This window comes from Canis lupus, chromosome 20, assembly GCF_003254725.2.
Source record: "Canis lupus dingo isolate Sandy chromosome 20, ASM325472v2, whole genome shotgun sequence".
Taxonomy (NCBI): Eukaryota; Metazoa; Chordata; class Mammalia; order Carnivora; family Canidae; genus Canis; species Canis lupus.
Window position 1 is genome coordinate 27,313,527 of NC_064262.1, and position 16,069 is coordinate 27,329,595.

At 46.4% G+C, this 16,069-nt stretch overlaps 1 protein-coding gene across 10 annotated transcripts in view; it reads left to right on the forward strand.

Moving 5' to 3' along the window:
* PRICKLE2 (prickle planar cell polarity protein 2) overlaps positions 1 to 16,069 on the forward strand; it is a 321,924-nt gene that overhangs the window by 277,778 nt on the left and 28,077 nt on the right. For all 10 annotated transcript variants that reach the window (XM_025456470.3, XM_025456472.3, XM_025456473.3 and 7 more), the window contains one exon: positions 1,460 to 2,335. In XM_025456470.3, coding sequence (XP_025312255.1) covers positions 1,460 to 2,335 — 876 coding nt within the window. The remainder of the gene's footprint in view (positions 1 to 1,459; positions 2,336 to 16,069) is intronic.

The following is a 16,069-nucleotide window of genomic DNA, read 5'->3' on the forward strand; positions in this document are numbered from 1 at the left end:
AAGGTCCCCTTCCATCCTACAGTAATTGCATGAGACTGAACACCCCACAGGCTCTCCTCACAGGTAGGGGACCCCAATGTGTCCAGACTTCCATTCTGCCAATTTAGTAACTGCTGTCAAAATAGAGCCTCCCTACGTCACACTCTTAGCAATTGTCCCAGGGAACTCTCCCACTGGTCTAGTGCAAGCTATGTACCCAACCTCTGAAGCAGTCACTAGGGTGGAAGATACAGTTTTTTTACTGGCCAGTGCTAGGTCCCAGGCATGGCTTTAGGCTTGCCCAAAGCTCATGGTCCAAAGCTGGCAAGAAGATGGCGTCCCACGGGAAGATGAAGTCCTAGAACCAGCAGGGGGTGGAAGAGATGCCAAGAAGCAAGAGCACTTGGGCCTCTGGGCGGTTCCTGCAGGGCAGGTGTAACAAGATAATGCAAACCAGGACAGCCTTGGCATGGGGAGGAAATGTGTTTCTTCCTTCCCTGGCGACATGAAACAAAGGGTGTGCGTGCTTATGGAGGGTGTCTTTGATGAACCACACCCAAGTTTTTCCTTACTGAGTGTCGAAATCCACTTTTTTCTTTTCCACGGAACTGTTACGGTGATTTCTTCATCTGAATGGCCTATACTGGTATGGGATTCAGTTCATCCAGTCAATATATAAAGAGCCCCTCTGATGCATCAGGCCATGTTCCTGGACATGCCACAGAAAACTAATGACTCTGTTGTCCTAGAGCTTCACTTCTGGTGGGGGAGAGAATTAATAAGCAGATGCACCTGTGTAGTGGTGCAATGTCAAGCAGTATTCATGCTGTGAAGAAAGTACAGCAGGTCAGGGTGAAGAATGGGGAGTGTATGCTATCAGATGTACAGAAAGACGTCTCCAAGGAGTTGGTGTTTGAGCGGATCCCCAAGTAGAGTGAAAGAGAAAATGTCAGATTCGACAGGTACGGGCCAGACTTCCGAATACAGATCTCACCTGTGATTCTTAGTTGTATTGAGTTAGGCAAGTTTTTGAACCCTCCTGAACCTCTGTTTTTTCATCTGAGAATTGGAAATAATATTAGAAACCTACCTCATATGGTGAAGGAACTAAATGACTTTACATATATGCAAAGGAAGCACTTGAAGCAGTGTTTTCTCCTGTGTTAGTATCAATATTGTTACTTTGTCTGGAGGATTTTGTCCCAGGCAGAAGGATTCATGGGCAGGCCATTTTGATCTAATTTTTTTTTTTTTTTTTCTGCTCAGAGCAAATGAGTTAAGAAGCAGCTGAGTGGTAGAACAAGGGGGCTCTCATAAGAGGACATGAGGACCATTTATATGAGGTCCTGATTATTGATTTATTGTTATTTTATTCTGTTCTGTTTGGAATCCTGGGCCAAACCAGGATGCTGTGTGTTTCACATCATAATACAGGGCTCTAAGCAGTTGTCAGCCTCTTCCATGTCTTTTCTGTCCCCAGGGATTGACCAGGGTCAGATGACCTACGACGGCCAACACTGGCATGCCACCGAGACCTGTTTCTGCTGTGCTCACTGCAAGAAATCCCTCCTGGGGCGGCCATTCCTCCCAAAGCAGGGCCAGATATTCTGCTCGCGGGCCTGCAGTGCCGGGGAGGACCCCAACGGCTCTGACTCATCTGATTCGGCTTTCCAGAATGCCAGGGCCAAGGAGTCCCGGCGCAGTGCCAAAATCGGCAAGAACAAGGGCAAGGCAGAGGAGCCCATGCTGAACCAGCACAGCCAGCTGCAGGTGAGTTCCAACCGGCTGTCGGCCGACGTGGACCCCCTGTCGCTGCAGATGGACCTGCTCAGCTTGTCCAGCCAGACGCCCAGCCTCAACCGGGACCCCATTTGGAGGAGCCGGGATGAGCCCTACCATTATGGGAACAAGATGGAGCAGAACCAGTCCCAGAGTCCTCTGCAGCTTCTCAGCCAGTGCAACATCAGAACGTCCTACAGTCCGGGAGGGCAGGGGGCCGGGGCCCAGTCCGACATGTGGGGCAAGCACTTCAGCAACCCCAAAAGGAGCTCATCACTGGCCATGAAGGGGCACGGTGGTAGCTTCATGAAGGAATGCCGAGAGGACTATTACCCTGGAAGGTTGAGATCCCAGGAGAGCTACAGCGATATGTCCAGTCAGAGCTTCAGTGAAACCCGAGGCAACATCCCAGTCCCCAAATATGAGGAGGAGGAAGAGGAGGAGGAAGGAGGCATATCCACTCAGCAGTGTCGGACCCGCCATCCGATCAGTTCCCTGAAATATACTGAGAACATGACGCCCACCGAGCAGACCCCTCCAGGCTCCATGGAATCACTGGCCCTGTCTAATGCCACAGGTAGGTTCTGTTCACCTGGAAAGCAGAAAGCAAGAGGTAATAATTTCTGGGTGACCTAATGCTGGTTGTCAGGACTTTCATGTTGTTCCTGCCATGTGCCTTCCTCCGACAGGTTGTCTAGGAGGGGAACCCCAATTTCAGATGGCTTCTCTCTTTGAATCGCACTCCCTATAAGCAGGGCCTGAGACAGGGTTGAGGATGCCTATGACACATTCAGTGCATGCTCCCAGGGAAGGGGACTGAGAGAGATAGGCTAGGGTTGGGGGAGGAGCCAACTGGGTCTGGAATCTAACCTCAGCCTGACCTCACAGGAGGCTCTGGAGGATGGGCTGCATCATACAGTTGGCTCACTCTTTCAACAAAGGGGCTGACGTCTCACACCACCGTGTCTGTCAGTCACCGGCTCTGAGCTACTAGAGAGCAGCTTTGGGACAAGGTTGTGGATATGGGCGGGGGGCATGGCAGGTGCTATTGGCCAAAGATAACATTCAGGAGAAGAGGCAGCTGTGAGCTGGAGGCAGTACTCACAAAACTGAGTAGTGCTTGAGACACCAGAGCACCCATGACAGCTTCCAAAGCTGTTCTGAACCCCAGTATCTCATTAGGGAGCTCATTTTAATGTGTAAGATGTTCTCAAAAGAAATGTAGATAGACAAGAGAAGGCAGGCAAGCTGAAAAGGACCCAAGTGGGGAGAGAGAGAGAGAAACAATCCAGAGCCTGCCTTCTCCAGCCAAATTGTCCAGCTGGTTTGCATGCATGTGAAGACGGCTGTAGATAATCTCTAAGATGGTACTGCACAGCATGGAGCCTGAGGATGGAAGCTAGCTGCAGTCTGCAGTGAGATGGGTACTAAAAATGACAATGTTTAGGAACTCTTGAAACAATTTGACACTGCTGCAATGTCCAGGTGCACGCTCGATGGGCTCCGGTCCAGGTACTGACCAGTCAGGGTCTTGTACAACCCATGAGTAAGTTGTATGTGGCATGTGCTGTGTGTCACTCAGGCTCAGGAGGGTCTCATATTTGTCCACAGTGGATTGAAAATTAAAAACAGGTCCTTCGCCATGGATAGCTGAGAAGTACTGTCCTGAGATGCACTTCCCTTATGGGCTGAACACCGAGGAGGGAGACACACCCACTTATATCAGGGACCCCATGGTCAAATGGGTCTTGGTGGTGCTTGTGATAAGCTTGTGCATGTCAGCCCCATCTGGAGGTGACAGGCACTGCTCAGCTCCAGCTGGTTGTTGCCACATGCAAAGACATTTATTTATTCAACTAGCAGTTGGGTAGCTCTTACCATGTGCCAAACTTTGTTCTCAGCACTTTATAAATATTAACTCACTTAATTAGACCCTCACAGCCCTACAAAACAGATATACTATTAAGATTCCCATTTCAGAGTTGAAGAAACCAAAGCACAGAGAAGTTGAAGGATTTGCCCTGAGTCACCCAGCTTTTAAAGGGTGGAGTGGGGACCTGAACATGTGCATATGACCCCAGAGCAGCACTCTTAACCATACCAGGTTGCCAACAGTTCCAGTTTCTTCAGACAAGTTAAAGATGAAAAATTTTTAAATGAGAAATCTATTTCAACTCTCTGCTAGACAAGCAAAATGTCTGTATCCCTCCCAGATGCGTTCCCGCCTGTGTTCTCATTTGTCCTAGAGGACAAATAATAGCAGATATCCTTACCCTTATGTTTCATATGAAACGAAAATGAGGCCTTAGTGACCAAGCACTTTACCTCATGTCATAGAAGTGAGCAATTAGTGCAGAGTGATGACTGCCTGGCTTTCAGCCCAGTTTGTGCTATCCTCAAAAAATGTATATGCTTTAATTATTTAAGAGGCCAGGAGATAAATATGTAATTCAGCCTCTAAAGCAGCGTTTCTCAAAGCTAGACCACCTGCATTAGACCTTGACTGCTTGATTCAAATCTGGGATCCAGGGCCTCCCCTTAGACCTCCTGCATCAGACCCTATGGAGGGGGTACCCAGGAGCATGCATTTTAACCAACTCCCTCCTGAAGCTAATGTGACCACTGTCTGAGGACAGTTGTTCCTGGGCTTGTCTGCTTTGACTTTATTGTCCTCATGCAGCGAGTTAGGAGAAAATCAGGAGATCTGGGTGTTGGGAAATATTGGAAAGGCCATGTTTGGTGTGTTTGAAACATACACATATTGGTATGTGGGGAAGATAATCAGACTTCTCTCACAGGGCTGTTAGGATTTAAAGACATGTTACATGTGAAATCATCATGTGAGACCACACAGTCTATGGTCTTACGGCCATAGAATATACCATCTCTCATCCTAAAAAAGAGGCATGGAGTTTATCTCCATGATTTTCTATGGGCTCTTGGGCAAAGCATCCTAATGTCCCTCTGTCTCTGAGATTTGGGGGAAGCATCCCTAAACCATGTCTGATACAGCTAAAAAAATAAATTTCTGAGATCAGCACTGCCCAGTGAAGTCAACAGTCACATGGGACTCTTGAAATTTCGATCCATGCAAATTAAATGAAATTAAAATTTTAGGCCATCAGCCTCACTAGCCACATTTCAAGTCCTCAACAGCACTGACCAAAATTTGAAACTGCATTTAATTTCAGTAGCCACATATAGCTAGCAGCCGCCCTATTGGACAGCACAGATGGCAAAAGGGAGTTGGTAGGATGGGCACAATTTTAACTTCATCGTTAGTCTCTTTGGAAATTCTCCCACGAGCCCTAGCTTTTCGGATTGTCAATTAATGATTCGGAGTACCAGTTCAAATGCACCCTTCATCATGTTGGAGCTATGTGGCCTTGAACAAATTGCTTACATTCTGTTCAGTTACCTCATCTATGGAATTTGGTGAATAATAGTACTTCCTTCATAGTGTTTTTGGGAGAATTAAATGATAATGCATTTAAACTCATTAGTATAGTCTTTGACACCGAGGACCTTCTATTATGGTTACCTGATACTTTTTGTTATGATTTCATTTTTATCATTCTTACCCCAAGCATACTGGTGCACACTTTTGGCCTCCAGGGATGTTTTGGCTACTGACATCTCCCAGCGTCCACCAGCTGTGCAGGTTTGCATTTTTAGATTTGCAAATGTTCCCATGGGATCCTCTTTTTTTTTAACCAGCATATGAAGAGCATGAGAAATAGGAAACTGAAGAAATACATTCTGTGCCCCTCTGTTTCCAGAGATCTGTCAGACACAGCAGTGTGGAAGAAAGATTGCAGCTCATATTCTAAGCACTGCTTCATCCTTGGTCACTGGAGCAAACCTTTAATAGCCTTCAGGATCCTATGCTGCACGTGCGTGCGCGCGCACGCACACACACACACACACACACACACACACCAAAGACATGGTATTGACTAGACTTAGAAAGTTGGCCGTTGGGCAGCTTGGGTGGCTCGGCGGTTTAGCGCCGCCGTCAGCCCAGGGTGTGATCCTGGAGACCCGGGATCAAGTCCCACATCAGGCTCCCTGCATGGAGCCTGCTTCTCCCTCTGCCTGTGTCTCTGCCTCTCTCTCTGTGTCTCCCATGAATAAATAAATAAAATCTTTTAAAAAATTGAAAAATAAATAAATAATTTAAAAAAAAAGAAAGTTGGCCGTTTTGCTGCCAATCCGAACTATTGCATTTAAATTTGCTATGTCTCTGCCTCTCCCTTTGTGTCCCTCATGAATGAATGAATGAATGAATGAATGAATAAATAAATAAATAAAATAAAATAAAATAAAATAAAATAAAATAAAATAAAAAAAGACCCTACCAGTTCTCACAAGATCTCAATCTAAAACTGTGCTTTTTCCAGGTGTATCTTTTCTCTACAATACAAATACTGTAACTGGCACAGTTTCACCAAGAACAATTTGGAATTGCACTGACCTTTTGGGGGGGCTTTTAACGTGAACAAAGTCGTGCATTTAGGAAGAACCTAAAACAAAAAGTGAAGAAATCTTATAAGGAGATTCTTTGTCTTGTTTTTCTAAAAAAGAAATATCTTAATATAGGTGGTATCCTGTTGTTCCTTCCCATACTTCAAAGAATAGCAAGTATGGGCTTTTTGATTAGATAGCTTGATAAAATTTTAAAGCCTCCAAGTTACTGTCTAAATCATCTGTCCTTGTTTATAAGTATATACGTTTCAAAATTTGTTAACTGCATTTAAATTTTTCTCTCAATTAACTTGATCTTATGTAAATAAGTTAATAAAGAATCTTTGCAAATCTAGACAGTTTCTAAATAAACAGATACAAGGTATTAGTAAGTAAATAAATAAATAAATAAATAAATAAATAAATAAATAAATTTGCTAGAAAATTCCCTAGTCTTTGGAGAAGGCAGTGCTCAGAACTGTGTATCTTTAAATCCTGGAATCCCACTCTGTGAGTAACAAGTATGTGTCAGAGAAGGCTTAGTCAAAACACCTTGATCCTTGGGTGAAAGCTAGTTTTCAAGATAATGGATTTTTTTTTTCTTCCTCGTCAGTAACTCATGTTACTGAGTAAGTTTGTAGTGTTTAAACTGGCACGAAGCATGATCATTTTGTAGGCAGCATTTTTCCTTTGAATAGATCTGGAGAAACAGCCCCAGTGACTTGCCAGCCTCAGATCTGGGCTTTGCTACCCCCTGATTTGTTTAGAACCAGGAGCACACTGCCCCTTGTCCCTGGAAAACACAGTCCATCCATTATGCTCACACAGAGTGAGTCAGGCGAGCACAGTCACCATTTACACTAGCACTGTGTGGAGCCTTGCAGAAGCTCTTGAACCCTGCCATTGCCTAAACATGCCTGCCAAGCAGCTTGCAGCCTGGGTGATCACAGGATTGCAGATAGTAACAGGGACAGCTGTAAGACCGTAGACTGTGGTCTGACATGATGGTTTCACATGTAACATCTCTTTAAATCCTCCTAACAGCCCTGTGAGAGAAGTCTGAGTGCTTCCCCATTTTACAGAGAAGTACGCTTGGGTTCACAGGAGTTGTGGCCTCCCCGTGGTCCCCACTGACAGACCAGGACCTGAACCTGGGTGTGAGAGTCTGCAAGGCCCTTGCTCTTAACCTCCTTGGTAGCATCCTCACACAAAGGGTTATGGTCACAGTCGGGATTTGCACAGGACTCAATCTGAAGGGATGAGGATTTCTTTTCCTGTCATAGCCAGTTTGTTAATGTCCATCTGGCCCTGGCGGGGCTGGAGCAAAGCTGGAGAGCATGGCAGAAGGCAAGGCTGGCAGTCCACAGTGGTGTGCTGGGTCAGAGGCACTTAAAAGAGACAGGTGCAGATTGTCCCGGGGTTGGCGCCCTCAGAGAGGAGAGGAAGCCTATAGTGCAAGTTACGGCCATGGTTCAAGTCACACTGGGGCCAGGGAAAGAGTAGAGTTCAGATTGGGACCAGTGGCCTCAGAGGCCACACCAAAAGACAATAGGAGATGGTCAGCTGGAGCCCTGGAGCACAGCAGTGAGGCTGGGAACACGGCTCTTCCTTGAGGATCAGCCACATGCCATAAGGAGTGGCTGGGTCAGAGAGCTGGGACCTGAAGGAAGGAAGTGTGGGTGTGGATGAGAGTAAAGAAAGGATGGTTTCCATCCATTCATTCATTCATTTGGCCAGCCACTGTGACTTGAGTGCCTACCCTGTGAGTTACCACAGAGTGACTGAGAGCATGGTCTGTAGACCAGTCTGCCAGAGTTGGAAATTGGACTTTGTGCTTTGATACCTCTGTGACCTTGGGCTTATCTTTTCTGTGTCCCCATCCTTGAATGAAAAGACAGCCCTGCCTTCTAGGGTTGTCATGGGAATTAAAGGAATTAATTCCTATAAAGAACTCAGGACAGCGCCTCTCCTCTAAGCGCTCAGTGCCATTAGCGGATAATACTATTAAGTAGGTGCCACTGCCTGTGCAAGGCACTAGGGATACAGTGCTGAGCTAAGTGGACAAGGGGCCTACCTTCCTGCCCCTCACGATCTAGTGGAGTTTGGTAGATAGTAAGCATATAATTGTACAATATGAAATTGAATCTGTGGTAATTGTGGGCTAGGAGGGCATACAAAAAAGGGGTATAGCCAAGTCAGGGAGGTCAGATAGGGTATCCTGAAAAAGTGAAGCTTAAAAGACAAGGGAAGGAGGATTCCAGGCAGCAAGAGCAGCATGTGTAAAGGCCCGGTGGTAGGAATGTATGGCAACTATAAACACATGAAAGAAGGCCCACAGTATAAACAACAGTGACGACTGATATAAGAGGATGGATGGGATGGTGACCTAGGAGAGAATATTGGCCGGTTTACAGTGCCCTTGGGGGATGGGTCTGGAGAGACAGAAGAGGATAGAATTAAAAACCTAGAAATGTATAAAAGTTTGCCAACTCTATGATTAAAAATGCTGGCCATTTAGTGCTGAAAGCACATGTGTCATTGGCCTGGATACGTAGAGACACAGTAGAAATGGAAGTCCAAAAGGGCTTCCTGCTGCCTTTAAAGAGTGTTGCATGGTTGTGACACCTCCACACCTGTACCACCTCCTCATCTTGACAAGGGACACTTCATCCTGCAACATCAAGATATATTGATTGCTAGGGGGTCACAGAGTAACTTTTCAGCATTGCTGGCAAACTGGTAGAGAACAAGAGAACAATAGTGTGGGGATCTGAAGCAACAACTGGATCAGCTCACTTGACCAAGAATGTCTGAAATGTTTTTTAATCCTTGTAATGCAAAACATTTCTATATTTAATTCTGGGCAGGAACATTGCTCCTTTTCTTCTGCATAGTTTGGATATGCATCCGCTACCCCAGTTTCTTTATTTAAATTGCTGGGTAAAACCTCCTAACCAGCTGGTGCCCGTTACTTGAGCAGCCACACCTCACTCATGCTCATGAATCTTATGGCCCAGATCCTTTGTTCATCCCTTCCCCTGGGAATGATGGGTGGCCCAGTCTGGAGTTACAGATTAGAAAATCCAAAGTCCTGTCAGTTGGCCTCAGGGCCAGCCTGGAAAATATGTAGGGATTGTCTTCCTTCATGGGAATTACAGAACTCTTGTTTGCAAGTGTCATAATCGCAACTTGGCTAGTGTAAACAAATAAGTTTTGTTTTGTTTTTTAATCAAGTGTCTACAGAGTTCATAGAATTTTGGTTCTGGGAACAGCTGGATCCAAGGGCCCAAATGATGTCCTCAGGACCCACCTTCCTTCCCCCTCTCTCTCTCTATTCTTTTTTTTTTTTTAAGATTTATTTATTTATTTATGTATGTATTTATTTATTTATTTATTTATTTATTTATTTATTTATTTATTTATTTATTTATTTATGATGGGGGGTGCAGAGACACAGGAGGACGGAGAAGCAGGCTCCATGCCGGGAGCCCAATGTGGGACTCGATCCCGGGACTCCAGGATCACGCCCTGGGCCAAAGGCAGGCACTAAACCGCTGAGCCACCCAGGGATCCCCTCTCTATATATTCTTATTTTCTCCCTGAATACTGGCTTGGTTCTCAGGCAGGCTCTTCCCAGTGGTAGCAGAGATAGCTGTGGGCAGCTCTAGGCTAACATCCATTAGCTTCAAATGAAAGGGAATGGGAACTCATCTTTCTTAATAGTATCACCGAAAGCCCCAGAATTGGGTCTCATTTGCCTGACTTGGGTCACCTAACAGTTCTTAAACTAACTCCTGTGGTGGGAGGAGCAGAAGACTGATGCTCTGATTGGTCCATCTTGAGTCACGTGCCGATCAGAACTAGGCAGTGGGGTCAAGCCCATCCCAACTGCAGGGACTGAGAAGGGAGATGGGCTTCTCAAAGAGAAATCAAGGTAGTATATTCAAAGGAAATGGGATAGTACTGCAAGGAAGTAAACAGCACAGGTGTCTGCTACTGAGCCCATCCCATCTAGTGTGTCCCATCCATCTGAGACTGATCCCGGATCTCAGAAGCCCCATCATGTGAACTTGAGGTCATATGTCTATTATGTAGGTTTGCCATGGGTTTCTGGAGACAGTGGCATGTCTCTGTGGTGATTTAGATGTGGGGAATTCAGGCCAGCAAGGAGATGTTTTGCAACGGCAGATTGGACAGAGCTCAGTGTTGAGGATGTGATTTGGGTTTCTGACTGGTCCCACGGGGTGACTTTCACTGTGTTCCTTATGGAAGCAGTGCCCTCTTGCTGGTTCATGGCTCTGAACAAGACTCACAGACCAAGGGCCAGATGAAAACCAGCAGAAAGTTGTGACAAAATCTGTGCAACTTACTTTTCTCTTTTTGGGTCAATTCCGTGGTGTGGAAGCAGAGGATATTCTTAGAGCCAGGTGAGTGGAATGGGGGGCAAAGGACAGACCAGTCTGGACAGAGCTCACCCTAGAGGGGCCGATGCATCCCTGTTACAGGTCATGGTCTCACATTTCCTGGGTTCAGGGAAATTTTTCCAGTGTCCTGGTTTTTAATAACCGTTCAGGAGGCTTATTTATAACCTCCCTGGGCGTGAGCAGTCATCTATACCCAGAGTAAGTAACCATGGTTGCTGACAGGAGAGAAAAGATTGCTGATTTGATTCATTCTAGTACTGAAAAGGCAACACTGGAAAATGGATCCGGGGTGGAGGCAGGGGGCTGATGGGCTCTTCAGACTGGTGCAAGATTTTGTAGATTTTTTTAAGAACCTGTGTACATTGCTCTTGGAGGTTTTGAATGTGGGACTCTGACAAAGGGAAATGACATTGTTCTCATCCACTTGATAATGGCTTTGAAATGCAGGTTTTCAGGATTTATTTTTGTAATTATGGGCAACTAGGAAAATGTACAAGAGAAAAATTAAGATAGAAATAGAGAAAAATATATCCCAGCTCTTTCCATTTGACTAACACTAATATTTTGGTGAATTTTCAAATTTTTTCTCTATATACCGTTATGTATTTCTTCTGCATTGTAAACATACTGAATGTTCTGCGTCCTAGATTTTTTTTCATTTGCATTCTGTCATTAGCTCATTTTCATAGCTTATGTCACCATCATGTGTAAATGACTGCATTAATATTCAGTTAAATGGATGTCACCACATCCCTGGAATGGGACATTTTGGAGGTTCCCAAATCTGTATTTAAATCTTGATTTCCTTTGACTTAGATCCACAAAATGTACTTTTTTGCCCCACTCTTTCCTTATAAACATAATCAAACCTTCTAAATAGTTTGGCATACTTTCTAGCCAGATGCTTGACCTTCTCACTTGAGCATCTCCTCCATGGAGTGTACTGAGGGGACTGGGAGGCCCATCAGCAATTCTGTGCCAACCATCCCTGGCCTGGCCACCCCTCTTCTGCCCCTACATGAAGTGCCTCCCAGAGCAGTGGAAAATGAGTGTGATTAAAACCCCACTTCCTAGTACAAGCCACCTGGGACAGCTTTAAGAAAACTAGTTCTCCATGTAAACAGTCACCATCCCCTCCATCAATTAGAGCAACCCGAGGACCACCTACTGCACATTCATCTGGGATGCTTGTCAACAGTGCACATACTTGGGCCCATCCCAGTCCTACAAACAGAATCTCTCAGGGCCCAGACCTGGGAATCAACATTTCTAACAAATGCCCCCACAGAACTCTTAGGCCCCCTAAGTTTAAGGAACAGTGAGCTAGAGAAACCCAGGCTCCCCACCTCATGCCTGAGTGAGCAGCCCTACCTACCACCTCGTCTGTGGCTAGAACTCTTTCCTTGCCCATGGCGCCCCTTTGCCATGAGTCCAGCCTCCTACTTAGAAAAAAGAAAAATTAGACTATGCTTTTTTCCAAAAAGCTCTGAAAATGTCCCTGACATCCAATAGCTCTTGGTACAGTAAATAGTATCTTAGTAAGTTCAGAGCACATTATCAAAAACACAGATGGTGTGTTTCTTAATTACACAGTGTGGACTAAATGTGAAAGAGAGGTAAGACCGGCCGAGAGCATTCGGTGGTTTGGGGATTGTCCTTGACTGCAGCAGGAAAAGTGGACAATAAGATACTCTTAACCTCCAGATAGGGCCTGGTTCAGCTGAAAATCAACATGCAAGTGAAAAAGCCAGAAGGCCAGAGTTTCCCATGAATTCGAGGGAGTTTGATTGGTAGTTAACATAGAATAATGTTCACCAACATCACCTTGAACACCCAGGTAGTTTTGTGTGTGTCTGTCTGTCTGTCTGTGTTTTTCCCAGCCATGTTCCTCCAGGCACCTCCTCCCGCCTGCCCTTCCCAAATCAAAACCAGACCCCGACATGTTTCTGGGAGGCAGCTGTCACAAATCAGGCTGAGTAAACAGGCGGGGCATCGTCTAGAAGATAAAGTCTGTGTCTTCCAACAGAATTACTAAGAAAAAGCCGAGTGTTTTCTTTAGTACAACAGCTTTTAACAGCTTAAAAATGTCATGCTGAATTCCCCATCCACTTACTAAAACGAGCCTATTTCTCCCATTCTTTTCCTTGGTTCCAGAAAAGAGCCTTTCTCAACTCTTGGCTACCCAAGGGTTTGGTGTCCCAGTTTGCAGATGACCCAGCTCCTGTCTTCTCTTTTCTCTTTTGTTCTTCCCATGTCCAAGGAGTGGGGGCAAAAACGTGTTCATTTTGCTTTTTGCAGAAAGCAGTAGAAAATGTCCTCTTGTGAATTTCTGTTCTCTGGGCCTTTTGTTGGAACAGATGCTTGACTCTCAAGTGTGCGAAGCATAAAGGGATTCTTGCTTCCTGGAGTCCGGCATCCTGCCCAGTCCCGCCTGCCCCACTGAGGGTGTTATCAGTCCAGGGCCACCTGTGAGGATTAACTCCGACTCTGATGGCACCACTCTTGGTGTGACAGTCCCTGGCAGGGACTCTGTGCTGCTCAGTAGTGAGCAGTGTGGGCCTTGCCTGGATGTCTCAGCCTGGCAGGAGCAGACCACCCGAGGGCTGCCTGTTAAGTTAGTTACAGGTGCTGATTTTCAAAGGCAGAAAAGTCCAGTTCAGGCTTTACTTGTGTCTCTTCCTTGGGAGCAGATTGAGCTGAGAGCAGAAAAGGAGAGGAGTGAACAGAATGGCCTAGAATAACTCAATTTTTAAAAAAAATTTCCATCTCTATATCTGGATACTGAGTCCTAGGTAAAAACACCAGGAGAGAGATCCCCTTTACCGGGGATACACATTCATACACAAACACCCTTGCAGTGTGAGCATGGTGGGCTAGGTCAGCAGTTCTCAACAGGGGTGAGGTGGGGAGGGGTAGGGACTTTGTCAGCTAAGGGACGCTAGGGGACGTGTGGCAATGTCTAGAGATTATTTTTAAGACTTATTTATTTTAGAGAGAGAGCAATAGCAAGATGGGCAGAGGGAAAGGGAGAAAGCAGATTCCATGCTGAGGGCAAAGCCTGGCGCGAGGTTGGATCCCAGGGCCCCAAGATCACAACCTGAGCTGAAACCAAGAGTCAGACACTCAACTGACTGCGCCACTCAGGTGCTGCATTTGATTGTCACAATTTGGGGTGCAGAGTGCTAGTGGCTTCCAGTTGGTAGAGGTCAGGGATGGCAATGCACAGAACAGCACCTCGCCTCCCAACCCGAGTCCTCTGCTCCCATAAGACAGTAGTGCCAAGGTTGAGAAAGCCTGGTCTAGCACAGGGTTTCACATTAGAAATCACTACTTCCCCCATGGAAGGATCCCATCTGAGGAGGGCCTGAGGGCATGTGAAGGAGACACACAGGCTGGGCATTTCCAAAGCAACCCTTGCTGGGGAAAGAGTCCTTTTTGCTTCTTGCTCTGACCCCAGCTGCAGCGCACATTGGAGTTTAGTGTTTAAGGATCTCACTGACCTGGTTGAAATCCCACACTGTTGTGGCTGTGTGACCTCGGGCTGGTGGCTTAAATCTCTCACCCCCTCAGCATCCTGGAGGCTGAATGTAAATGTCTGCCACATGGGGCTGTTGTGAAGCATGAGGTAAAATGCAGAAAGCACTTAATTGCATGCCTGGCACATGGCAAACTCAATATTTGAGAGTTATTTTTATTATCAGGTGCCCCAGAGTGCTGACCTCCTGCCACCTTCCTTTTAACTGTGTCTCAGCCCATTGCTCACTTACCAAGGAGAGGAAAGATGGAATGGAATTCAGATGTACAGGGATGAAAGGAGAGGCTGGAATCGATGGATGGGCATGGTGCGCGGCGGTTCTGGAGCTGTCCGTAATCCAGACCCACACTGACACCCACAAGTGGGGAGCTCTGCTGCTTGGATCTTCAGGAATGATTGCAGCAAGAAAGACGAACCCTTTCTCTCTGGATCTCCATCTCCAACCTTATCTGAGCATAAAGAGGCCACCATAATCTGTGGCCTAATTATGCCCATGTAACACCTATTAGCGCTAATGGAGTGCCCCCCCCCCCATGTGCGGAAAGGCCTGCCAGCTCCCAGACCTCAGCCCTTTCTTCACTGATGTCCCTTCCCCCCAGCATCAATTAACTTCTCAGAGAATTCCCATTTGCCACAGCTTAGAGGAGTTAATTTGTTCTTTGAATCTGTGGATGAGAAACAGGCTGTGCTTCGTGCTTGGGGCCCTGAGCAGGGGAGAGACAATGGGGACAGGCAACAATGGAAGTTTCCTGAGGAGATCACTATCAGCCCCAGGAACAAGCCCAGCCAGGCCCTTGGCTGCAGATGTGTTTTCAAGCTTGGGACGGGCCCCAGGGCAGGGAGAGGAATTCCAGCCCATCCGGAGGTCCCCAGACTGTTGAGTGCAGCCCAGATCTCACCATCCTTGAGTGGACCATGACCTGTAAGTGGCTGGGCTTTCTGTCACCTTGAGCATTGTCCTTTGTGACCTGCTTTCTGCTCAGGATTAGGGCTGCACAAGAAGCAGATGGCCCCTCTGTCCCTTTTTGCCCTCTGAATCTGTTCGTTGCGTGGGGCCTTGGTAGTCGGGGGATGTGGGTGACACATACCTTTATCTAGCAGTATTAGCTAAAGCACCTCAGGTCAGAGGACATTTTTTATTCCAGTTTTCCTCTGTGCCCCAAGACCACAACAAAAAAAAGCATTTTCAACACTTTTCCATGGGTGCACATAAATACCATCTCCTCACCACCCCTTTCACCAGCTGAACCCCAGGTCCTCTTGGGAGCATTGAGATAGAAATACTCAGTCTCAGCCCAGCCCCTAATATCGCACACCTCAATTGTATACACAGAAGATGCCACATCCTCCTTCATGGCATTCTCCCCAAAATAGATCTCCAATATGCAGGGTTTCTAGAGTGGCCATTCAAAAGAAGACCATGCTTTGTGTCTCTCCCACCCACCCAGAATCCCAACAACCCTGTTTTATCTATTTTCTACCCTAGGGTTTAATTCAAGATTGTTTTGGAAACAGAATGGGGGAGAGAAAGACATTTTTAAAAATCTTGATTCTTCATTCTTCTATATTCATTTATTCAATAGATATTTATTGCACACCTACCGTGTGTCAGTTATACATTGGTGAATAAATCAGACCCAGTCTCTGTTGGGGATCAGCCCCCCCCCCCACACACACACACACAGGAAATAGGTGGCACAGGAAGTAAGGCCTCAGGGAGAGAAATACAAGCAACCTGCAGCCTGGCGGAGGGACCCAGAGGAAAACCTTGACCTCGCTCACTCTTTGCCTTCTGATCTCCTCCTTTGAGTCAAGCCTCACCCACTAGAGGCCAGAGGGTAAGAGAGCCAGCCATTGGTGCAGCTTTCAGGGAGAACAGGATGGAGAT